The 24,529-nt window shown below is 48.4% G+C and overlaps 1 protein-coding gene across 2 annotated transcripts; it reads left to right on the top strand.

Annotated features, from left to right (window-relative positions):
* The first annotated feature begins 636 nt into the window (after positions 1 to 636).
* Positions 637 to 19,994, top strand: PELP1 (proline, glutamate and leucine rich protein 1). Of its 2 annotated transcripts, none has more exons than XM_036452414.2 (17): positions 637 to 943; positions 5,145 to 5,209; positions 5,589 to 5,694; positions 9,291 to 9,440; positions 9,652 to 9,723; positions 14,456 to 14,515; positions 15,007 to 15,157; positions 15,339 to 15,468; positions 15,613 to 15,700; positions 16,140 to 16,228; positions 16,307 to 16,423; positions 16,531 to 16,678; positions 16,827 to 16,986; positions 17,656 to 17,711; positions 17,874 to 18,080; positions 18,215 to 19,681; positions 19,852 to 19,994. In XM_036452414.2, exons 1-17 carry the CDS (start codon positions 695 to 697, stop codon positions 19,942 to 19,944), a joined length of 3,408 nt encoding a protein of 1,135 aa, XP_036308307.1. In that variant the 5' UTR covers positions 637 to 694; the 3' UTR covers positions 19,945 to 19,994. The 2 variants fall into 2 exon arrangements, with proteins under 2 accessions (XP_036308307.1, XP_036308308.1); XM_036452415.2 differs by having other exon boundaries at positions 664 to 943; positions 9,652 to 9,681.
* Positions 19,995 to 24,529: the final 4,535 nt, after the last annotated feature.

Here is a 24,529-nt window from a genome sequence, read left to right as displayed (position 1 = left end):
AGAAGACCGTTCTATGCCTTGTACATCATTCCATTAGATGCATTTACCTTTTTAAGTTTGCAAGCAATGTTGTTGTCAGTTCTGTGGTTGTGAATGTAGTTTAAAATGTCTATGGTTTCAGCCAAAACCGGTATGGCTCAGTGGATAGAGCGTTGCCCTGTGGACTGAAAGGTCCCAGGTTCCATTCTGGTCAAGGGCATGTACCTTGGTTGCAGGCATATCCCCAGTAGGGGGTGTACAAGAGGCAGCTGATTGATGTTTTTAACTCTCTATCCCTCTCTTCCTCTCTCTAAAAAATCAATAAAATATTAAAAAAAAACAACCAATAAAATGTCTACAGTTTCAAATAAGAGGTCAGTTCCTTAGACATCAGTGCTGCCTAGAAGGAAAGTATCTGAACTCTCTTGTTTTAAAGGATCCCTTTCGGGGCTCCGGTGCCTTTTGTCCAGACCACGTGTGTTCTTCAGGCGCCCCCGGCCCTTCGCAGTCCAGGAACTAAAGCCCCGCGCCCCACGGCCGCCCCGCGGGCCCCCAGCCGCCCCGGCGCATGCTCCCTCCCACCAGAGCGCGGGGCCCAATCTCCGTGCTTCCCAGGTGGTCCTGCTGCTTCCCCACCCCGCAGGCGTGCGTCGCGTGCGTCGCGGAGTGTTTGCGTCATCGCGCCGCGCCACGCCGCCAGTAGAGCCCAGTGAAGATGGCCGCAGCTGTTCTCAGTGGGCCGTCTGCGGGCTCCGCGGCGGGGGTTCCCGGCGGGGCCGGGGGCCTTTCGGCGGTGGGCTCGGGCCCGCGCCTCCGCATGCTGCTGCTGGAGAGCGTGTCCGGGCTGCTGCAGCCGCGAGCGGGGTCCACCATTCCTCCCGTGCATCCCCCAGCCCGTTCGGCCCCACATTTGCCCGGGCTCATGTGCCTCCTGCGGCTGCATGGGACGGTGGGCGGGGCCCAGGTGAGTCTGTGACCGGCGGGTGGGCGGCCCTGGTGGGAGGTGGGAGCGGCATCTGTGCGCCCGCTTCACCGAGCTGCAGCTGCAGCAGTCCGGTGGATGGAGGGAGGGAGAGCTGGGTGCAGAAAGCGAATCCGGGTATCCGTCTGCACGAAATTCACGTATTTCGCCTTTTTCAGCCACGAGGAGAAACTGAAAATATGGGCCTCGTTTCTCCATTGGTAGTCTATTGGTAGTCACACACGAATGGGTTCCATTCCAGGCCCCGTCGCTAGATCTATGATCTTTAGCTTCTTTTTCCTCAGTTGAGTTATATGTGTTTTTGCGATTTTTACCCCCTGCAGAGTGGATGTGTATTTAACAAATACTTAACTGAACTCATTCTGAGGACCTTCCAAGCTTGGCAAGTACTGGATGCTTCAGGTGTAGATGTGCTGGTGATGAACGAAATGTTACAAAACGCTGAGCGTTGTATAGCAGGATTAGGTTAGAGGTACTGGAGTTTAAGCTGAGACCCCCAAGGATGAGTAGGGGTTGGTAGGGAAAGAAAATGGGAAGAGGGGCTCAGTCCGGGGGAAGGTCACGTGGGAAGGCCGTGTGGTAGGAGGGAGAAGAAAAGAAGGGCGTTGTGCCTGGGCTCGCTCAGGTGGAGGGGAAGAGAGTGGGTGCTAGGTGGGTCGGTAGTGGACAGATCATGTAGAGCTTTTTAGACGGGTTTGGTAGGGTTCTTTGGATCATACTAAGAGTGGAATCTAATACCCATTCAGTTCTGCAAGCTAGAAACCCAAATGCCATCCATCCTAAACACTTTCTTTTCTTGCTCACACACCTCCATATGCACTGTAATTAGGTCCTGTTGATTTTTTCCTCTGAGTAGTTTTTGGATCTGTCCACTCCTTTCCGTATCTTTGTCATTACTTCCATTCTAGCTTGAACCCCCATCTTGTTCAGGTGAAGCCACTGATTCTAAGAAGATGTAACATGTCTAACCTATGGAAGGTGTTCCTTTCATATCTCTTGCCCCAAATTCTACCCATGCTTCAAGAGGCCTTTCTTGCCCAGCCTTTGTTATGGGACCTTCCAAGCTCCATGCTTCCTTTCAGGAAGAGGGTTGTCACAATCTGCTGCGTGGTCCAGTTATCTTAGCCCCAGATTTATGAGGGATGACCTTATTTATTACCGTTACTCCTCATTGTTGAGGGTAACAAAACTGTGCCTCTGCTGTGCCTCTGCTGTCTCAGCCCAGTTTTAGAAGCAGGGGCTGATTACATATTTTCTCTTCCTTCTAAATCTTCCTCTGATTCATGCTCCTAAGTATTTCTGAAATGTTAAATATCCTGCCTATGTATGTATGATTTCTTTCATCTTTTTCAAGTTTTCCCCTCCTCCCTCAAGGCGAGCTACATGAATTTAATGTCTTGTTTATTTTCTCTAAATGTCTAAAAGTCTAGTAGAATTTTGAGTAAAGAAGCTAAAGGTGATGTGGGAAGCTATTTAATATTAATATTTAATATTGCATGTATCACATTTTTTTTTAGTATATCCTGCCTTGAGTATTTTCTCCTTGTGTCTCTGATATTGGGTCCTCAGTACATGGTACTGTATGGTTTCCCTTGCTTCCCCACGGATTTTCATTCGGTAAACATTTACTGAGTATCTGTTCTGTGTTAGCTACTATTCCTCATCTTTAGGTTAGATAAGCAAGACAGATTTCTTGAGAGAAATTCTAGTCTACTGGAGAAGAGTTTATGAAGGTAAGTGAATAGGCTTGGTGACTTGAGAGAAAAAGAGATCTGTTGATTGGTCCATCCACCTAGGCTTAATTACCAATATTGCTTTCCCATAAATTCTGACAGGGAATTGAATTGCTGATTTGATTCTCTCCTTCATATGATCTGTTGATTCCCTCTAATGTATTTTTTTTTTTTAAAGGATTGCAGGAAGTTAAAGCGAATCTAGTTTTTAAAAAAATATGTATTTTATTTTTTACAAAGAGGAAGGAGAGAGGGATAGAGAGTTAGAAACATCAATGAGAGAGAATCATCGATCAGCTGCCTCTTGCACACCCCCTACTGGGGATGTGCCCACAACCAAGGTACATGCCCTTGACTGGAATCGAACTTGGGACCTTTCAGTCTGCAGGCCCATGTTCTAATGGTTAGAGTCTAACCACTGAGCCAAACCGGTTTCGGCTCTAATGTATTTTTTGTTTCAGTTACTGTATTCTTAATTTCTGACTGGTTCTTTTTTTATATCTTCTATATTCGTTTTATGTTTTCTGTATTTACTTTCTATAATCTCTTTGTTAAAATTCTCACTGAGATCATTAAGTATCCTTATAATCAGTGTTTTGAACGCTGCATCTGGTAGATTGCTTGTCTCCATTTTGTTATTTTTCTGGAATTTCTCTGTTCTGTTCTTTCATTTGGGACGTGCTTCTTTATCTCCTCATTTTGGCAGCTTCCCTCTCTGTTTCTATGTAGTAGGTGGCGCTACCATGTCTCCTGGTCTTGGTCGAGTGTCTGTGGGGCCCAGTGGTACAGTCTCCCTGGTCACCTGAGCTGGCTGCTCCAGGTTTGTCCCTTGTGTGGGTTGTGTGTGAATTGTAGTTCCACCTTGATTACTGTTGGCACATCAGTGAGATGGATTAATCCTCAGGCTGGTTGATTATGAGGACTGTCTGTGACTACAGTGGAGGAGCCGTTGTGCAGGGGATAACCCTGTGAAGCAGGATTTGCTTTATCAGGGTACTGGTGCCTGCTGGGTGTGTCCTCTGAGTATGTCATTTCTAGAGGTGGTTGGGTGGTTCTCTGACGCGGCCTGGCGCTGGCACTGGATGTATTGTTTTGGGGTCTCTTGGGAGGTGCAGGCCAAGGTTAGCTGCTGCTTGTGCTCTGCTCAGAGCCACCTGGTACGAGCTACAAAGGGATGTGCAGATGGTTGCCATTTGCGCTGGGCTTGGAGGTGCCTGGGAGAGGCTAAGCTATAAGCTGAGGTTAGGTGCTGCTAGTGCTGTGTTTGGGCTGCTTAGCTAGTTGGCGCATGGTGAAGCCAGCTTCTGCTTGTTGGGGATTTGTGAACCTTTGTGAGATTTTAGGAAACTCTTAAGCATGAGCTGAGATAGACTGGTAATTTTATTTAAAAGATATATTTTTATTGATTTCAGAGAGGAAGGAGGAGAGAGGGAGGGAGGAGAGAGGGACCTCTGCAGCTGAAATATCCCTTCAGATTTTTTATTACCACACGTGGCTGTGGGACCAGCCTGTTGCACATCTCTGCCCCCCCCACCAGTCTCTGTGTGGCTTCTTCTGTATGTCCTTAGTTACCGGACTTCTGTTCAGTTAGATTTCAGGCTGTTCTCAATGATGGGTGTTCTGTAGTTTAGTGTAATTTTGATTTGGTCATGGGAGGAGGTGAGTATAGCATTTACTTACTGTATACTATCTTGACTAGAAGTTTACGTTGACATTCTTTTTAAAAAAAAATATATATTTTATTGATTTTTTACAGAGAGGAAGGGAGAGGGATAGAGAGCTAGAAACATCGATGAGAGAGAAACATCGACCAGCTGCCTCCTGCACACCCCCTACTGGGGATGTGCCCGCAACCAATGTACATAGCCTTGACCGGAATCAAACCTGGGACCTTTCAGTCTGTAGGCCGATGCTCTATCCACTGAGCCAAACCGGTTTTGGCATATGTTGGCATTCTTAACAGGTCTAAGGAAGCCGGGGACAGGAGGAGGTTGATTTGTTTGGGGGTGAAGGAGGAAGGGAAACAGGTGAGTTCAGTGTCCATTCAGTGTCCTCCCTCTGCTAGGTGCTGCTCAGGGATACTCGGGTGAAGCAGACCTGTCTTTGAGGTCTGGTAGCTGGGATGAGTGGGGCTGTCTCTGTAGAGCACTCATTTGTTGGGTGGACAGTAAAAGAAGGGATCAAGCAAGATGTGACTTTGAGGAGAGTCTGCAGGACACATGTGGTGTGGGACCAGCCTGCTGCACATCTCTGCCCCTCCTACTAGTATGCTATGTGTGTCACCTACTGAAAATAGGACAAAGGCTGAGGCCTCTAGAGAAATGGTCTTTTATCCTCAAAGGAGGTGGGACGTCAGAAAAGGCTTCATGGCTACTGGGACACGGCAGGGCTTGGAGAAATTCTGCACCTTTAGCATCCTATTTCTGACTCACTTCCCTGTTTTCTTCTAGAATCTTTCAGCTGTTGGGGCGTTGGTGGGTCTCAGTAATGCTCGTCTCAGTTCTATCAAAACTCGGTAAGTCTTTAACCTTTTTTTTTCCTTCCCTCCAGAAGGATGTTTCCTCAGGCAGTGAGCTATACATCTGTCCATTACTGCCCACCCATTTCGTCAGGAGGGTCGCTCCCAGGAGGCTGGGGACTGTCATTCTTTCATGAACTCACTTGAGCTGAATCTCACCGATTCCAGCCCCGCCTGGGACTGTGATGATCTCTGTTCCCTTTCCTTGCTGCCTGTACCTCACCCCAAGTCTTCTGAGTATTTCAGGATTTAGAAACCACAGTGATTGGAGGTGAAGTCTTGCTGTAGGTCTAGTCCAGTGAGTGTGAAAGAGCAATAAATAGCTTTCTCTGAAGTCTAGCCTCCACCTTGTTATCACTCACTTCTTTCTTACCAGGTTTGAGGGCCTCTGTCTGCTGTCTTTGCTGGTTGGGGAGAGCTCCACAGAGATATTCCAGCAGCACTGTGTCTCTTGGCTTCGGAGCATTCAGCAGGTCTTGCAGGTAAGGATTCAGCCGCTGCCCGGACTCCGTCCCCTCCCCCCACCATTCCTTATTCTCCATTTGGGATGTGGTGTTTTCTTTGTGACTTGCACATTTAGTTCTGAGGACAGAATCATTAGCAGTTTTCTGATAGAAGGGAGGATAAGCTTCAAATGGAAGTCCTTTTAAGCTTTTTGATATTTTCATCCACTGAATTACTTTAATTCATCTGACCTTTCACACACTGTAACCTCTGACTGTTTCACTTCCTCATTAGCTTTTCTTAGGAGTGACATCTCTAAAGTTACTTTTCCCAGGTGTTTGATTTATTTTTTCTTGCCCACTCCTTTCTTTCTCTTTCAACATTTTAATTTTTTTTCTACTTTTACATCTTTGATGACATCTTCATTTACGTCTTCATTCTGAGCACATGTGGCAGGCTGCGTGCTCAGCTCTGGGAGACAGTGGCAAGATGGATGCGGACCTGCTTCATGGTGCCCAGTCTTGCTCGGGGGCTGGGAAACTTTCTATGAAGTAAATGTTTACAGGTAGTAAATCTTTTATGTTTTGCGAACCACATATGGTTTCTGTTGCCTGTTTTTTTTTCTTGGTTAGTCTGCCAACGCTTTAAAAATATAAAAATAATTTTTGGCGTGTGGACCATCATTCAGCTGCTTCCCACATGCCCCCCACTGGGGATTGAGCCTGCAACCTGATCATGTGCCCTGACCTGGAATTGAACCTCGACCTCTTAGTTCATAGGTCGACGCTCAACCACTGAGGTATGTTGGCTGGGTGGGCACATTTTTTTATGCGTTCCAGAGAGAGAGGAAGGGGAAGGGAAAAAGAAACCCATATGAGAAACATTGTTTGGTTGCCTCATGCATGCACCCACAGCCTGGGTAGGTGTCCTCACTAGGAATGGAATCCACCACACTTCAGTGTGTGGGACAATGCTCTAACCATTGCGCACACAGGCCAGGCCCAAGCCGTTTTTTCTTTTTAAAAAAAAATATATATATATATATATTTTACTAATTTTTTTATAGAGAGGAAGAGAAAGGAATAGAGAGTTAGAAACATTGATGAGAGAGAAACATTGATCAGCTGCCTCCTGCACACTCCCACTGGGGATGTGCCCAAAACCAAGGTACATGCCCTTGACCGGAATCAAACCTGGGACTTTTTTTTTTTTTTTTTTTTGTAAGTTTTTATTGTTCATATTATTACAAATGTTCCTTTTTTCCCTCCCCACCATTGCTCTCCTCCACCAGGTTCCCACCCTCTGCCCTTTCCCCTCTCCCCATTGTCCTCATCCATAGGTGCACAGTTTATGTTCAGTCTCTTCCCACGCCCCCCTCTCCCCTTTTCCCCAAGAATCGTCAGTTCACTCCCCTTCCATACCTCTGATTCTATTATATTCAACAGTTAATATTGTTCATCAGATTTTTTTAATTTCCTTGGTTTTTAGATTCACTTGTTGATAGTTAGGTATTTGTTGTTCATAATTTTTATTTTTGTTTACTTTCTCTTCTGAAAGAACCCCCTTCAGCAATTCATATAATTCTGGTTTGGCGGTGATGAACTCCTTTAGCTTTTTTTTTATTAGTGAAGCTCTTTATCTGGCCTTCGATTCTGAGTGATAGTTTTGCTGGGTAGATTATTTTTGGCTGTAGGTTCTTGCTATTCATCACCTTGAATATTTCTTGCCATTCCCTTCTGGCCTGCATGGTTTCTGTTGAGAAGTCAGCTGACAATCGTATAGGTGCTCCTTTATAGGTTACTACCTTCTCTGCTCTTGCTTCTTTTAATATTCTCTCTTTGTCTTTTGCTCTTGGAATTTTAATAATGATGTGTCTCTGTGTGGTCCTCTTTGGATTCCTTTTGTTTGGAGTTCTGTGCGCTTCCTGGACTTGTAAGTCTAATTCTTTCACCAGGTGGGGGAAGTTTTCTGTCACTATTTCTTTCAGTATGTTTTCGATATCTTGCTCTCTCTCATCTTCTGGGACCCCCATAATTCTGATGTTGGTTTGCTTGAAGTTGTCCCAGAGGTTTCTTACATTATCTTCAATTTTCTGGATTCTCTTGCCTTCTAGCTTCAGTGGAGGAGTGTCTTCTGGCTCTTTATGTTCCAAATCTTTGACTTGATTCTTGCGATCTTCCCTTCTGTTTTTAGGACTCTGTAAAATATTTTTTATTTCAGACAATGTATTCTTTATTTCTTGTTGATCCCTTATCATTTCTTGTTGACTCCTTATTAATTCTAGTTGATCTCTTTTCATATCCTCATAGGCCTTATCCATCTTTTCTAGGAAATTCTTGAAAAACCTTATAAGCGTAGATTTGAACTCTATATCCAGACGCTTTTTGTCCTCCATTTCTTTCGTTTGTGATCTATTTTGTTGTCGCATTTCGCAGTTACAGATGGGATGGGTTTCAGGGTGGAGCCTGCAGCTTTGGCTTCCGTCAGCCCCGCCCTATGCGGGTCCTTCAGTGCTCGCTGCCTGCGCCTCTGAGATAAAGGTGCCCTCGATTTTTGCCTGCTGCCAAACAGTCTATGCTCTCCCACAATGAGCCCGGTATTGGGGTTCAGTTCATTTGGAAGTGGAATTGGAGGTGGCGTTCAGAGCAGTCTGGAGCCCCAGTCTCCTTCCCGTCAGGGCAATCCCGCGGCACAGCCGACCGTCCCTTCTCTGCGTGCAGTGTGCGTGCCGCCGGGACCTCCTTTCCCCACTTCCCAGGGGTTCTGCCTTACAGCCCGGCTCCCTATGGCTGAGCCTGAGTCCCCGGGGTGTGGCCTAGAACTGGGGTTCAGAGCAGTCGGGGGTCCCAGCACAGTCGGAGTTTTATCTCCTTTCCGCTAGGGAACGCCCGCCAGGCACTCCGCCTCCCCCTCCTCTCCGGCTCCGTCCTCTCCGCGCGCCGCGTCTCCGTACCTTGGGCTTTTCCAGCTCCTCCACACCTCCTTCTGGTTTTCTCCTTGCTTCTCGCTGTAGAATTTCCAGTCAGTCAACCTTCCTGTAGTTCTGGGCAATGTCCGTTTTATATTTTAGTTGTATTTTATTGAAATTGTTGTGTGCGGCTGCGGCTAGGTGTTCACCTGGGCGCAGCCATCTTGGATCTCCCCAAACCTGGGACTCTTGAGACACTCTATCCACTGAGCCAAACCAGTTAGGACCCAAACCGATTTTTCTTCATGAGTTCCAGGGTAGGTTTGAACTAGCTTAGAGGTGCAGTGATTTTGTTGCAGCTGAGACTTTTTTTAGGCTGGGAGTGCTCTTCACTGAAGGGAGGTAGAATATGGGAGAATCAAGCTCTTGTGCTCTTCCAGTTAGGTCTTTCAGTTGTGGATTTGTTTCTCTTACTGTCCCCCAAACAAATTCTGAGGACCCCAAATACCCCTAATACGAAAATGTAAACACGTTTTTTCTATAGACAAATAGTTTACTTTTGAATACTCCATGTCTCTAATGCACTCTCTTCCTAGTGGATCTGATGGTAATGTTGACATTAACTGTGGCGTTTCTCAAAAGCCGCATGTTGTCATACCTGTCATTCCTCCTCCTCTTGGTGACCATGAAGATGAGGTTGAAAGCATGGGTGTTGTTGCTTTTTAGTCCCAGGACCCACCTGCCACGATGGATTTGGCTGTGGTGATTCTGAGGGACCTGCTCCGATACGCAGCCCAGCTTCCTACACTCTTTCGGGACATCTCCATGAACCACCTCCCTGGCCTTCTCACTTCCCTGCTGGGCCTCAGACCAGAGGTGAGACACCTGCCCAGTCCCTCTGACCCTTGGCCCCTTTTAATGCCTGCCTTACTCTGACTGCCTGGATTAAGGAATGTGATGGGAAATGATTGGGGAATAGGATCAAAGAAGAGAGAAGAAGGGCCAAGAAAGAGTGTATGAGGAGGGACCTTGAGAGGTTGTGGGGGGGCATTGGACTCTCATCTCTTCCTTACTTTTCTCCCCACAGTGTGAGCTCTCAGCACTGGAGGGAATGAAGGCGTGTATGACCTATTTTCCTCGGGCTTGTGGATCCCTCAAAGTAAGTATTCATGGAAATTCCTCTTCCCACCAACTTCAGCCTAGTAGCTCTCTTACCTCAGATGCTATTGCTGAGACTTCTAAGCACCTGTCTTCTGATTTTTCTATCATTGATCGCCATAGCTATAATTATACCACCTCTTAGCACTTCACATGCATTATCTCATTTAATCATCACAGATGAAGAAATTGAAATTAACTTGCCTAAGATCAATAGAGATGGGAAACTAGATCTGATGCTGAAGCCCAGGCTCTTAGCCATGGGCTCCTTCCTCATTTTGCCCTCCTCCTCTGTACCTCTAGAGTGCCCTGCCTCTTTTTTTCCGACCATTTGCTCTTACTTTGTTCCTAAAACTTGTAATTTTTTCCAGGAAGCCTTCCTGATTTATTACTTCTTTGTAACAACATCGCCAACACGTTGTCTTATATTCCTGACTAAATTCCCTTAGTCACTTCCCTACCCTTTCCCCCCATGATCCATACAAGATGTACTAATGAGCATTAGTAGGGCATAGGAGATGTGGGTCAGGTAAGAGAGGAGGTCAGTGAAAAAGTTAACTTTGTTTTCAACTCTAACTTGAATAAATTCTGCCAAAGCAGTAACAGTTAAAGGCCCTTTATAATTGGCACATCTGTTGTTTGCAGTATAATTGGATGTCAACTAGTACCTAAGAACAAATAGGTGTTCTCCTGTACATTAAATGTTCTCAGTTTTATACTCATAGTTTGATAAACCATTGGGCATCTTACTCAGATGGAAGCACACATTTATATAGAGAACTGGAATTAGCATCAGATTAATAATTGTTTTGTATAATTGATGAGGTTAACTGTATCAGCCATTAGTACTATCAACTGGAGGGGAGTTTGCCATTCAAATGATCCTGAAAGTAAATTCACCTGGTTCTATGACCAAATCAAGGAAGTAAAAGAAAGGGTAAGGGAACTGGTATTTATTAGGTGCCCACAATGTTCCAGGCTCTCTGCCGAGTGTCTGAGTTGTCGTCTCATTTTATTATTATAGTCATTGTGTGGAGTTGGTGTCACCAAACTAACCAAGAAACAGGCCCACAGGTGTTTAACTAACTTAACTCAAGGTTGGTATCAGACCTGTTTGCCTTTAAAGCCTGTTCTCCACACTCCTCCTCTCACACACATACACACTAAACTCTCTAGAAGCTTTTAAGAACATGGGATTGGCAGGTAGGCTTCAGCACTAACACTAGCTCTGATCAGCTGTTAGTGGCTTGAGAAGGATTGTGAGCCAGACGGGGAGCGCTGTGCATGCATGCTGTGATCTGGGGGTGGTGTCTGCAGGGGTGGTGAGTTGTATCTGAAAAGTCCCCGAGCAGATGATGCTCCTCAGAGAACATGGAGTCCTGTCCTTGTTGATTCTTTATTTTCATGTGAATGCCACTAATGACAGGCAGTAGACTCTTCGGGTGAGCAGGGCAAGACTTTTGTCAAGAAGGTATTTGGAGTAACTCGTGGATTTTACTAAAGCTTTTTGGTTTTTATTTTTTATTTTTTTATTAAAAGTTTTATCAAGTTTAGTAAAAACTGCCTGCCTTCTAAAATTATCAAATTACATGGGCTAGACAGATCTTTGTCCCTGACCCCTCACTGGTCAAAGTTTGTAAGGTGTTACTGCAAATGTCTGCTTTGATTCAGCCCGGTTTGGGGTTGTCTGTATCTGCCTGCATTCCCCATGAAAGTGGGAGTATTGTAACTTCAGGGTCAAGATTTGAATAGTCTGGGAGGCTAGAATGCCAGGTGTTTTTCTCTGTTTTGTGCTTCTTAATTTTCGTTGTGAGTGGTCAGGGACATTCATTTATAATTTATGCTCTTTTGTCAGACTCGTAGTTTTATTTATTTTTATTCTTTATTTAAAGTATTACATATGTATCTTTCCCCCCAATTGGCCTTTCGCCAGCCACCCTCACCCCCCAGCATATGCCCTTACCTCCCTAGTGTCTGTGTCCATTGGTTATGCATATATGCATGCGTGTAAGTCCTGTGGTTGATCTCTTACAACTCCTCACCTGTCTGAACCCTGTCCTGCCTTCCCTCTGAAGTTTCAGAGAGAAAGGAAGAAGGAGAAAGAGATAGAAATATCAGCGATGAGAGAGAATCATTGATTGGCAGCCTCCTGCACACCCCCTACTGAATAGAGCCTGCAACCTGGGCATGTGCCCTGGACCAGAATAAAGCCCGGGACCTTTCAGTCCACAGGTGGACGCTCTATCCACTGAGCCCAACCAGCTAGAGCCAGACATGTAGTTTTTCAAGTTACGGCCTGCATTTTGAGTGTCCTTTCCAAACCAACAACGCTTTCATATGTTGTTAACAGGATATGTATGCCTTTATGTCTTTAAGAGTGACATGTCATCTGAAGAACTTCTCACTGTTGAGGGTGTTGAGGATTTTGTCTCTGTTGCCAGCATGTTCGATAAGAATCTGTTTTGTATCGTACAAAGGCCCTAGGGGCAGTTGGTACTGAGAAAATCTTAGGAAACATACTTGCCATTTTGGAAAGTTTATCTGTTTTCTGTCCCATCCTCCAGAAGCTCCCAAGGCAGTTGCAGTCTCCAAGCTCAGGGTTACTCCTCCTGAATGGTGTATCTTGAGCATTCTGAGTCCATGAGGTTATTTCTGGAGAGGGTTCGCCTCTCCTCGCCAAATCCGATAGTAATTCCTTGGAAGCAGTGGGAGGCCTAACCCCACGAATTCCTGGGAATCAGTAAGAGGCCTAACCCTGCGAAAAATCCATTAGTAATTCCTTGGAGTCAGTGGAAGGCCTAACCCCACGAATTCCTTGGAATCAGTAAGAGGCCTAACTGCGAAAAATCCATTAGTAATTCCTAGGAATTAGTGGGAGGCCTAACCCCTCTCTTGAGAGATACCCTGAGTGTGCTTGTGCGCTTGCATGCCAAGTGAAATATTTGAAGTGAGCCATTGCACAGGTCACCTGTGGTCCGAGCCCTGGCTTATTGCAGTCACATGCACAGCTTTTGGAGCCAGAGTCTCAGGAAAAGTGTGAGCTGAGTGCCCCTATAGTTGGGGCCCTGGCAGGTCCCTAAGAAATCTTTTCCTGGGAGAAGCCGGTGAGGCAGGAGGCCTGTGGATGGTTACTGTGTTTGGGTTGAAGTGCTCTGAGTCCTACCACATCTGACATGACAGTGCTGTCCAGGCCCCAAGGGCAGTGGTCCCTGGTCTCTATCCTGGTATCAGCTGTAACGGTGCTTGTCTTGTCAGTGAGAATCACGAAGTGTAATGTGGGGAACTCCGTGGTTGCTGCCACAGGTCAGTGGGGGTGAGTCCTTGGAGGGCTGGTTTCCTAACCGCACACTGACTGACAGGCTTCTGCTCTTACTTTGCTCCCATGAGTCCCCTGCCACGGGTCTGGTGCCCCTGCTGGTTTGTCTTGAGATTCGTGATTTCCCACCCTCCCTTCCCCAAAGCCCATGCTTTCTAGGCTGGGACTTAAGGCCTCGGCCTCTTCTCCTTGGCATCTTCTGGGTCTGTAGCTCTCAGCAGTGTTTCCCCTCTCTGGTCTCCTAGGGATTTTCCCCTTTCTTTTAAACCCAGGTCAGCCCTGCTCTCCCTAGTCCTGCCTCCTAGGATCGCTCCCTCTGGATCTTCCCTCTGTCCCCCTCTCCGTAGAGTGAATGCTACTGAGGGTTTAGGTGGTGGTTTTCCATATACTGGTCTTCCTGACTCATCCCACTGAAAGTGGGAATCCCATCTCATTTCTTCCTAAAGGTCTCCTTCAGTGTTCTTATCCCCTTTTATACCATGGACCCCTTCTTAAATTCATAAAATATAATACACAGAGTTTTAAGAGAAATCTATTGAAATATATATTTTAAAAAAAGTGTGATAGAGTAGTATGTGCTTCTTCATGAATACCTATGTCAAACAACAAGATCTAGCAGCAAGGCTAATATCTACTACTGAATTTCAAATTAGTGATACATGTGAATGGTATTTCAACATACCCTGTTACAATTATAATGTGAAATGAAAATGCGAGACAGCCAGAGGTACTGCTAATACTACTGTGGCTTTTTGTTTACATTTAAAGTGGAAAGAAATAATAACTTGTACTTACATGTTAGTGAAAATGACACAATTCCCCCTGCCCCCATCAGTTTCACAGGCCCCTTTGATTCTGCCCCCAGGTACGTTGTGACCCAGGTAGAAAGAACACTTCTGTGCCAGCACCTTCACATAGCAGGCAGCGTCAGTGTTTGCCAACTGACAGGTTACTGCTCTGAGATATGCTGCCTCAGTTCTTCTTCAGAGGCCTCCCCTCCCTCTGACCTTGAACTGCCCTCATACCTCTAATTAGTGCCTCAACTCCCAGCTTGGACCACCGCTTCTTGTTTAAGCCCGTAGGGAGCTGGGTGTGGGGCTTGCTGCTTTCCAGCACTCTGTAACCTTTTGGCTTGAGGGAAAATTGGCAGCAGGGAGTGTAATGTCTGTGGGGCACAGGCCAGACCCTTTCCCCACCAGACAGGGAGGCTGAGGTTGAGAGCTGACCTTCAGGATGTCTTTCTCCCATGAGAGCATGTCTGCTTCCAGGCATGATGCCCCGTAGAATGCTTTGCTGTCTGTGTCTGCAGGAAAGAGAAAAGACCAGGGCTTAGATTCTGCTGCTGGGAATGGACAGGGTGGATGTCTCTGGCCCTTGGAGCTGACTCACCAGCCTTTTTCTCTTTTCCACAACCCAGGGCAAGCTGGCCTCATTTTTCCTGTCTCGGGTGGATGCCTTGAGCCCTCAGCTGCAGCAGGTAAAGGAAAAGGAGGCAGATGAAGTGTGGGCATGAGTTGGAACTTCTCATTCTTAGCATTTCTCTCTCTCTTTAAAAAATTTTAAAAAATTCATTTCAGAGAGGAAGGGAGAGATAGAAACATCAGCAATGAGAGAGAATCATTGATTGGCTGCCTCCTGCAGCCCTCAACTGGGGATTGAGCCGGGTCCTGGGCATGTGCCGTGACTTGGAATCAGTCTATAACCTCATGGTTCATAGGTTGAAGCTCAACCACTCAGCCATGCCAGCCGGGCAGCATTTCTCTCTTGGTACTGCTTGGACCATGTTCCCAATTCCCTCCCTGCTGGCATACTCAAGAGGCACAACGTCTGTGTGCTTCTGCCCCATCGTCCCTTTCCGATGTTCCCTAAGAGCTGTCTGTGATCTCCTTTTCTTGGCATTGGTGGCGCTGGGGGTGTCTGGCTGGGCTGCATTCCCATCGGACCAAGCTTCTGACCTTTCTTCTTTAGTTGGCGTGTGAGTGTTATTCCCGGCTGCCCTCCCTAGGGGCTGGCTTTTCCCAGGGCTTGAAGCACACTGAGAGCTGGGAGCAGGAGCTACACAGTCTGCTGGCCTCGTTGCACAGTCTGCTAGGGGCTCTCTACGAGGGAGCAGAACCAGGTAGGGGCCATGGCCAGTAGTCAGTGGCAGAGTGGTTGGGGTGCGTGGCAGCAGGGAACCAGGAGGGTGGCTCCGAGAGTGGGACCGTTGATTTCTAGGCAGAACGGTGGGTCATCCACCAGAAACGAAAAGGGAGGGGATGGAAAGCCCTGGAGTGTGAAGCTGCTGTGTTTACGTTCAGCTCCTGTGCAGTACGACGGCCCTGGGGTGGAGATGCTGTTTTCCCCCGCAGAAGATGCTGATGCGCATAACCTTTTCCGGCTTCGGCAAAGGTTTTCCGGTCTGGCCAGCTGCCTGGGGCTCTTGCTCAGGTGAGCGAGAGCTGGAGGGAGCATGACCCTGGAGAAGGAGGGATTGATGTGGGGTGTCTTCTGCATCATGAGGAAGGAGCTGGAGGGGGGCCAGACATGCTGGGGAACCAGTTCTGAGGATCTCCCTGCTCTGATTCTCTCCAGCTCTGAGTTTGGGGCCCCCGTGTCCATCCCTGTGCAGGAAATCCTGGATTTCATCTGCCGGACCCTCAGCATCAGTGCCAAGAATATTGTAAGTGGTGCTTGTCCTCCGTTCACAGTCCTTAGGACCCAGGGCAACCAGGAAAGTGGTGTGGGATCTGAAGCTCCCCAAATGATATCATCCCTGAGGTTGTCTGGCCAGCGCCTTGCTTCTACCCGATTGCCATTATTCTTTGTGCTTCTCCCGACACATGCACAGAGTGGTTTCTCTGTCCTTGTGCGAGGACTCCTGTAGCACATGCTCTGAGGGGAGGGCAAGCAAGGGGACCAGCCGGACATTGCGAGAGGGCAGCTCCCCTCCCCTCATCCTTTCAGGCTCTGTTTTATAGGATGGGGTTTGATCTTGTTCGGAGAGGCGGGCCGGGGTGGGTTCCTTACATGTGTGTCCATATGTATTTAGTTACACACATCTCCGCCTCCCTTTCCCTGTCTGTGTCTCACTTCCTGCTTTTGCCAATTCCATTCTGCAGAGCTTGCTCGGAGATGGTCCCCTGCGGTTGTTGCTGCTGCCTTCTATCCACCTGGAAGCCTTGGACCTGCTCTCTGCGCTCATCCTTGCGTGAGTGGGACTGGGCAGAGTGTGAGGAAGGGACTGGGACATACTGGGAATGGAGGTCATGTTGTGTCTTCGCCCCAGGTGTGGAGGTCGGCTCTTGCGCTTTGGAGCCCTGATCAGCCGCCTGCTTCCCCAGGTCCTCAATGCCTGGAGCATCGGTAGGGATACTGTCTCTCTGGGCCAGGAGAAGCCTTACAGGTGACCATCAAGGATGGGGATCAGGAGGAGAGGGTGGTGAGGCCATGCAGGTGGGCTGGGGGCTGAGGGAGGAGAGGCATGCATAAGCTGCCCTGCTCACTCCACAGCGCCATGCGGACCAAGGTGTACGCTGTGTTAGAGCTGTGGGTGCAGGTGTGTGGTGCCTCGGCCGGAGTGCTTCAGGCAAGCGCCTCAGGAGAGGCCCTGCTCACCCACCTGCTCAGTGACATCTCCCCGCCAGCCGATGCCCTGAAGGTGAGCGAGGCTCTGCCCACGTCCCTGGGCCAGGGCTTTCATCCTGCACATCTGGCCATGTGAGCCGCCTCATGCACCACCGTCTCCTCACTCTGGCCTGCCTTCCTGTGTGCCTGTGAGTGTGACTTGTGTTCCCCTCCACCACCAGCTGCGCAGTCCCCGGGGGAGCCCTGATGGCGGTTTGCAGACGGGGAAGCCCAGCGCCCCCAAGAAGCTAAAGCTGGACATGGGGGAGGCTGCGGCCCCTCCCAGCCACCGAAAGGGGGATGGCAATGCCAACAGTGATGTGTGTGCAGCTGCGCTGAGAGGTGGGTGAGGCCTGTGCCCGGCACCTGCAGAGTGCTGGGATGGCTGGGGCCATAGCCCCAAACCAGGCGTTCAAGTGAGGGTGTGGATAAGTGCAGAATCGGCTAAAAAGGCTTCAAGAGGGGCCAAAAGGAGCAGAAGCAGCCATGCAGCCCCCAGGGCAGGGACAAAAATCCTGAATCTGCGGGAAGGAGTGGTGCCTGCGAGGGTTGGGTCGTTATATTTTCCCCAGGGTCTCTTTTATCTTGTTGGATATCCTCTGCACTGCCAGGACAGCTGTAGCAAAGGGGGAGTCCCTGCCTGTGGAGCTTACATTCCCTCCAGGCAGGCTGCTCAGCGGGGTGTCCTTCCAACACAAGTGCTAATCTGGAAGCAGACAAGGAGTCAATCACTGAAGTTAGTGGGTGACTTTCCTTGGGGTTCCCTGTATTTCACTGTCTGTCATACCACCTCCTCCCCTCCCCCCATGTGAAGAGGAGAGCCAGTGCTTCTCAGGTAGATAAATGCACATTGACAGTGCGCCTACATTATCCCAGCCCTGTGTAGCGAGATCCTCATTTCCTGGTGGAGAAACGAGCTTAGAGCAGTTAAGTGACTTGTGTGAACACGGGCTATGGATGTCCTCTCAGTCCTGTTAATAGCAGGTCTCTTACACCTGTTCTTCTCCCCAGGCCTCAGCCGGACCATCCTCATGTGCGGGCCGCTTATCAAGGAGGAGACTCACAGGGTTAGTGGAGCCTGGTCCCCATGGAGATTGGGGCGGGGCCACTGCCTGCCCATGTGAGGGGCTGTGCCCCTGGAGAGCGTCCATTGCAATTTGGGAGGGGGTCCTGGAGAAGGGTTGGATCGTCTAGGTGGTGTCCTTAGTTTTGCTCCGTGTCCTTTCCAGAGGCTGCATGATCTGGTCCTGCCCCTGGTCATGGGTGTGCAACAGGGCAGTGTCCTAGCCAGCTCCCCATATACCAGCGCCCGCTGCCGCCGGGAACTGTACCGTCTGCTGCTGGCTCTGCTGCTGGCGCCTTCTCCTCGCTGCCCACCTCCTCTCGCCTGTGCCCTGCAAGCCTTCTCCCTGGGCCAGAGGGAAGACAACCTTGAGGTAACTTTAGACGGGCCGAGTTCATCTCTTAGGTTTGAGGGTTCTTTTGTTTCTGCTGCTGGCAGGCTCTCCTCTCTGGTTTCATAAAACCCTGTATTCCTGATGCTCACACTTGCTTCCTCTTCCTTCCTCAGGTCTCTTCTTTCTGCTCGGAAGCACTGGTGACCTGTGCTGCTTTGACCCATCCCCGGGTTCCTCCTCTGCAGTCCGTGGGCCCCACCTGCCCCACACCTGCTCCAGTTCCTCCTCCTGAGGCCCCGTCTCCGTTCAGGGCCCCACCCTTTCATCCCCCGGGCCCTCTGCCCTCAGCAGGCCCCATGCCCTCAGCTGGCTCTGTGCCCTCAGTGGGTCCCCTGCCCTCAGCAGGCCCCATGCCCTCCGCAGGCCCAGTGCCCCCGTCAGGCCCAGTGCCTCCAGCACGTCCTGGACCTCCAGCCACAGCCAACCACTTAGGCCTCTCTGTCCCAGGCCTGGTGTCTGTACCCCCGCGGCTCCTTCCTGGCCCTGAGAACCACCGGGCAGGCTCAAATGAGGAGCCCATCCTTGCTTCTAGTGGCACTCCCCCACCGGTGATACCCCCAGAGGAAACTTTCGGGGGGAGAGTGCCCAGGCCAGCCTTTGTGCACTATGATAAGGAGGAGGCGTCTGATGTAGAGATCTCCTTGGAAAGCGACTCTGACGACAGTGTGGTGATCGTGCCTGAGGGGCTACCGCCCCCGCCACCCCCACCCCCCTCAGACGCCACCCCACCTCCTGTTGCCCCAGCTGGGCCACCAGCAGCCTCCCCTCCTCTACCGGCCAAGGAGGAGCCCGAAGAGCTTCCTACAGTCCTGGGGCCTCTCCCTCCACCTCCACCCCCTCCTGTTCCTGGCCCTGTGACACTCCAACCACCGCAGTTGGTGCCTGAAGGAACTCCTAGTGGGGGAGGACCCTCAGCCCTGGAAGAAGACTTGACAGTAATTAATATCAACAGCAGTGATGAGGAGGAGGAGGAAGAGGAAGAAGAGGAGGAGGAGGAGGAGGAGGAAGAGGAGGAGGAGGAAGATTTTGAGGAGGAAGAAGAGGATGAGTATTTTGAAGAGGAAGAGGAGGAAGAGTTTGAGGAAGAATTTGAGGAAGAGGAGGGTGAATTAGAGGAAGAAGAAGAGGAGGAGGAGGAGGAGGAAGAGGAAGAGTTGGAAGAGGTGGAAGAGTTGGAGTTTGGCTCAGCCGGAGGGGTGGTAGAAGAAGGAGGACCTCCACCCACCAGCGTGCCTCCAGATCTTCCTTCTGCCGAGTCCCCCAAGGTGCAGCCTGAGCCAGAGCCAGAGCCTGGGCTGCTGTTAGAAGTGGAGGAGCAGGGGCCGGAGGAGGAGCGTGGGGCTGAGACTGCACCCACACTGGCCCCTGAGGTGCTCCCCTCCCAGGAGGAGCTGGAGAAGGAAGGGGGAAGCCCCACAGCAGGGCCACCTCCTCAGGAGCTAGTGGAAGAGGAGCCCTGTGCTCCTCCGCCAGCCATGCTGGACGAGGGAACTGAGGGTGGGGGTGATGAGGTGCGCCCCCCACCAGAGACATCTGCAGTTGAAGAAATGGAGACTGAGACGCCCCCCCCCCAGGAAAAGGTGAGTGGGCTGGGAGGCATCTCTGGGCGGGGAAAGTGGGGGAGCGGGGAGGCTGGCTGGGGTAAGAGGGGGTTACAGCTGCTTGTGTTAGGGAAGGGCTGTGTCCAAGTCTGCCCCACTCCCGTATGAGTGTGAGACTGTTTTGAATCTTATGTCTTTGTCCCTCAAAGGAGCAGGATGACACAGCTGCCATGCTGGCTGACTTCATTGATTGTCCCCCTGATGACGAGAAGCCACCACCTGTCACAGAGCCTGATTCCTAGCCGTCTCCTACACCCCCACTCATTTCCAATAAAGTTATGTACTTTGACATGGACCACTGCTGCTGCCTTTTGTCACAATTGTGTGTGTGTGTGTGTCCGCTCCCCCCCCCCTCCCCCCCCCCCCCCCCCCCCCCCGGCTTCCCACACACACTTACTGCCTCGTCAGCACATCCCTGGCAGGAATTTGACAAGTTCACCCCAAGCCTTCCTACCCATTCTTGAGATTTGGACATTCCTGGCCAGTGTCTGATCCCTTTAGGCAGTTCTACATATTCCAGGCCCTGCTGGGGTGCGTGTGTGAGCATGAACCAGAGGTGTAGACGTGAGGGTCTTGAAATCTATGGACTGGAGGTAGGTGCCCCATGATTCTTTCACTCCGTCTTTTGAAGGGTGAGCATAAGGAAAGGCCCTTGGAAATACAGAAAATGGAGTGATGTCCCAACTGTGTATAATCTGAGGAGTGATGTTTGAGCTAATTTGGGGGAAATCTTGGGGTTTTTAAATTTTCCTCAACTTATTTTTTCAAAAATGTAAAGGCTGGAGAAACCAAGATGGTGGCCTAGGTAAGCACCTAAGCTGCCGCCGTCTCGCACAACAATTTTATTTTAATTTTTTAAAAGTTTATTTTTATTTTATTTATTTTTAAACCTTTATTGTTCATATTATTACAAAAGTTACTCATTTTCCCCCCCTCCACCAGGTTCCTACCCTACCCTCTGCCCTTTCCCCAACCCCCATTGTCCTCATCTGTAGGTGCACAGTTTATGTTCAGTCTCTTCCCGCACCCCCCACTCCCCTTTTCCCTGAGAATCATCAGTCCACTCCCCTTCCATACCTCTGATTCTATTATATTCAACAGTTAATATTGTTCATTAGGTTTTTTAATTCCCTTGGTTTTTAGATTCACTTGTTGATAGTTACATATTTGTTGTTCATAATTTTTATCTTTATTTTCTTTCTCTTCAGAAACAACCCCCTTCAGCAATTCATATAATTCTGGTTTGGTGGTGATGAACTCCTTTAGCTTTTTTTAAAAATTATTTTTATTTTTATTTTTTATTAGTGAAGCTCTTCATCTGGCCTTCGATTCTGATTGATAGCTTTGCTGGGTAGATTATTTTTGGCTGTAGGTTCTTGCTATTCATCACCTTGAATATTTCTTGCCATTACCATCTGGCCTGCATAGTTTCTGTTGAGAAATCAGCTGACAATCGTATGGGTGCTCCTTTATAGGTAACTACCTGTTTCTCTCTCACTGCTTTTAATATTCTCTTTGTTTTTTGCTCTTGGAATTTTAATTATGATGTGTCTTGGCGTGGTCCTCTTTGGATTCCTTTTGTTTGGGGTTCTGTTGGACAACAATTTTAAAACAACAACTAAAAGACAAAACGGACATCATCCAGAAACACAGGAAAGCTGATGGAGTGGGAAATCTACAACCAGAAAGGAGGGAGAGACTCATGGATTGGATTGGGAACCGCAAAGCGCTGAGGTAGGGAGACGCTCGTGCGCAGAGAGAAAGGGCAGCTGAATGCCTGGCTGGCAGGTGGGGAAAGGAAGTCCCTGATTGCACTGAACCCTTTCTGACTACTGAACCCCAACCCTGGCCAAAACCCCATAGACCCAGGCTCATACGGGTGGAGTCCGGACTGTAGAGAAAGGCACCTGGAAACTTAAGAGACTGGGAGATCTGGGAGTCGCAGTGGGCAGAGTCTACAGTCGCTCACGAGAGAGTATGCACAGAGAGGCTTGACCATGGAGGTTGCCTTCACCTCTCCATAGCAAAAGGAGTAAGAAGCTCCAGACTACAGAGACCCAATCCAATTCCAGGTGAGCCCCTGGGGCACCCACGTTCTTGCACGGGGAATCTGGATGGTCAGGCGGAAACTCAGGGGAGCTGCAGAAGGCAGAGGCCTGAGGCGCATGCACAAGCACAGGGCTGATTGGAAGCCAAGACTGTCAACTCAGCCCTAAGACTCCGCCCCATCCAAGCTGAGTACAGAGGCTTTTGCAATTTTTCTAGTCTGATCCTATAAGACTGTCTCCTATACAGAAGGTATCCCAGCACAGACACAGCTGATACATCCAATGGGCCTGGAGGTCAATTTCTCCTAGTGATACCAACAACAATCAAGACTTAACTACAACAAGGCTGTACACACAGTCTTCAAAGGGGAGCACCAAGAGTGTCTATCTCAGGTAACTGGGGAGGCCGACCCACTGGGCCATATAGGACATCAAATACACAAAGTGATCCTACCAACTCTGGGAAGCAGCGAAAATGCCAAATCAAGGAAATAGATCTCAAACGAAAGAGATGGAGGAGAACAAAAGACTGGATATAAAGTTCAAAACCATGGTTATAAGGTTTTTCAAGAATTTCCTAGAAAAGGCTGATAAATTTAACGAGAGCAAACTAGAAACTAAATATACACTGACTAAAATAAAAAATATTCTACAGAGATCCAACAGCAGACTGGAGGAACACAAGAATCAATCAAAGATTTGGAATACAAAGAGGCAAAGGACACTCCTCTGGAGAAGCAAGAAGAAAAGAGAATCCAGGAAGTTGGAAGATAGTGTAAGGAGCCTCTGGGACAACTTCAAGTGTACCAACATCAGAATTATGGGGGTGCCAGAAGAAGAGAGAGTGCAAGATACTGAAAACCTATTTGAAGAAATAATGTCAGAAAACTTCCCCCACCTGGTGAAAGAAATACACTTACAAGTACAGGAAGCACACGGAACCCCAAACAAGAGGAATCCAAAGAGGAACACACCAAGACACATCATAATTAAAATGCCAAGGGCAAAAGACAGAATCTTACAAGCAGCAAGAGAAAAGCAGTTGGTTATCTATAAGGGTGCACCCATACGACTATCAGCTGATTTCTCAACAGAAGCTATGCAGGCCATAAGGGAGTGGCAAGAAATATTCAAAGTGATGAATAGCAAGAACCTACAACCAAGATTATTCTACCTAGCAAAGCTATCATTCAGAATTGAAGGGCAGATAAAGAGCTTCACAGATAAGAAAAAGCTAAAGGAGTTCACCACCACCAAACTAGTATATGAAATGCTGAAAGATATTCTTTAAGAAGAGGAAGAAGAAGAAGAAAAAGGTAAAGATAAAAATTATGAACAACAAATATCTATCAACTAGTGAATCTAAAAATCAAGTGAATTAAAAATCTGATGAACAGAATAAGCTGGTGAATATAATAGAATCAGGGGCATAGAAAGTGAGTGGACTGACAATTATTGGGGAGGAAAGGGTGTTGGGGGTACCGGAAGAGACTGGACAAAAACCATACACAGATGGATAAGATCAATGGGGGTGGTGAGGGCAGAGGGTGAAGTGGGAACTGGGAGCTATGGGGGGGGGCGGGGGGGAGGGTAAGGAGAAACAATTGTAATCTGAGCAATAAAGATTTATTAAAAAAAAATTTCAAGGCTGCAGAAAAGTTAGAAGAATAGAACAATATAACACCTTTGCATAATTTTTAAGCAGTTGTTAACATTTTTTTGTGTCAGTGTTTATAGTGTCTGTAGCTACATATAGACTTGTATTTATATATGCACTTAAATCTGTAATCAATACAGTTATATGTGCACATTTTTTTGTGTGTGGGCTCACATAAAAACTTGCAGACATCATGATCCTTCAGACATCATGACCCTTGACCCTTCACCTCTAAGTTTGTGGCTCCTCTGGTCCCTGAGCTTTTCTCTTCCTTCTAGTTGTAGAATTTCCACTCAGCCAGCTTTCCTGTGGTTTTGGATGATGTCCGTTCTGTCTTTTAGTTGTTTTGAAATTGATGTGCAAAGTGGCATTTTAGGTGCTTACCTAGGCTGCCATCTTGGTTTCTCTTTATACACTGCTCTTCACTATGCGGAGGCAGGTTCACTGGTCAAGAATGCTCCAATTCTTAAAAAAAATTTTTTTTTTATTGATTTCAGAGAGAAAGGAAGAGGAGAGAGAGAGAGAGAGAGGGAAAGAGAGAGAGAGAGAGAGAGAGAGAGAGAGAGGAGAGAGAGAAAAAGAAAGAGAAACATTAATGATTGAGAAAGAATCCTCTATTGCCTGCCGCCTGCATGCCCCACCCTAGGGATCAAGTCGGAAACCCAGCAAGTGCTCCTGACCGGGAATCAAACCTTGACATCTTGGTTCAAAGGTTGATGCTCAACCACTGAGCCACGCCAGCCAGGCTCAAATTCTTGAGATCCCTCCTTTCTATGTTCATGGACACAGATGAGAGTGATCACACTGGATGTGCTTCAGCTCAGTCTGAGTCTTGTGAAAACTAATGTGGAAAGTACCTGGCACTCGGGAAACAAGATTGTTAGAGGCACACAGATAAAACTTTCTGATCAGCTGAAGTGTGGTGTCTACAACCCTGAGGGCAGGATTAAAGGAGAGAGCTCTATGCAGGACTCTGAAACCATCCCTCCGGGTCTCCATGGGCTTGTTAAGCAGGTCCCTTGGGAGGCAGTCACTCAGCAGTAGAAGTCCAGGCCCTAGGGGATGGGATGCAGTCCTCTGAGCCTTAAACCCAAAGGCACCATCGTAAGTCAGTGGCAGAGA

The sequence above is a fragment of the Pipistrellus kuhlii genome, unplaced genomic scaffold, assembly GCF_014108245.1.
Source record: "Pipistrellus kuhlii isolate mPipKuh1 unplaced genomic scaffold, mPipKuh1.p scaffold_m20_p_23, whole genome shotgun sequence".
Taxonomy (NCBI): Eukaryota; Metazoa; Chordata; class Mammalia; order Chiroptera; family Vespertilionidae; genus Pipistrellus; species Pipistrellus kuhlii.
This window is presented reverse-complemented; position numbering and strand designations above follow the sequence as displayed.

Excerpts from the sequence above, each read along its gene's own strand:
- PELP1 (XM_036452414.2), top strand. The coding sequence starts at position 695 with ATGGCCGCAGCTGTTCTCAGTGGGCCGTCTGCGGGCTCCGCGGCGGGG. Across the intron at positions 15,469-15,612 it reads TGCCTGGGGCTCTTGCTCAG|CTCTGAGTTTGGGGCCCCCG; the intron begins GTGAGCGAGAGC and ends GATTCTCTCCAG. Across the intron at positions 16,987-17,655 it reads GTGTGCAGCTGCGCTGAGAG|GCCTCAGCCGGACCATCCTC; the intron begins GTGGGTGAGGCC and ends TCTTCTCCCCAG.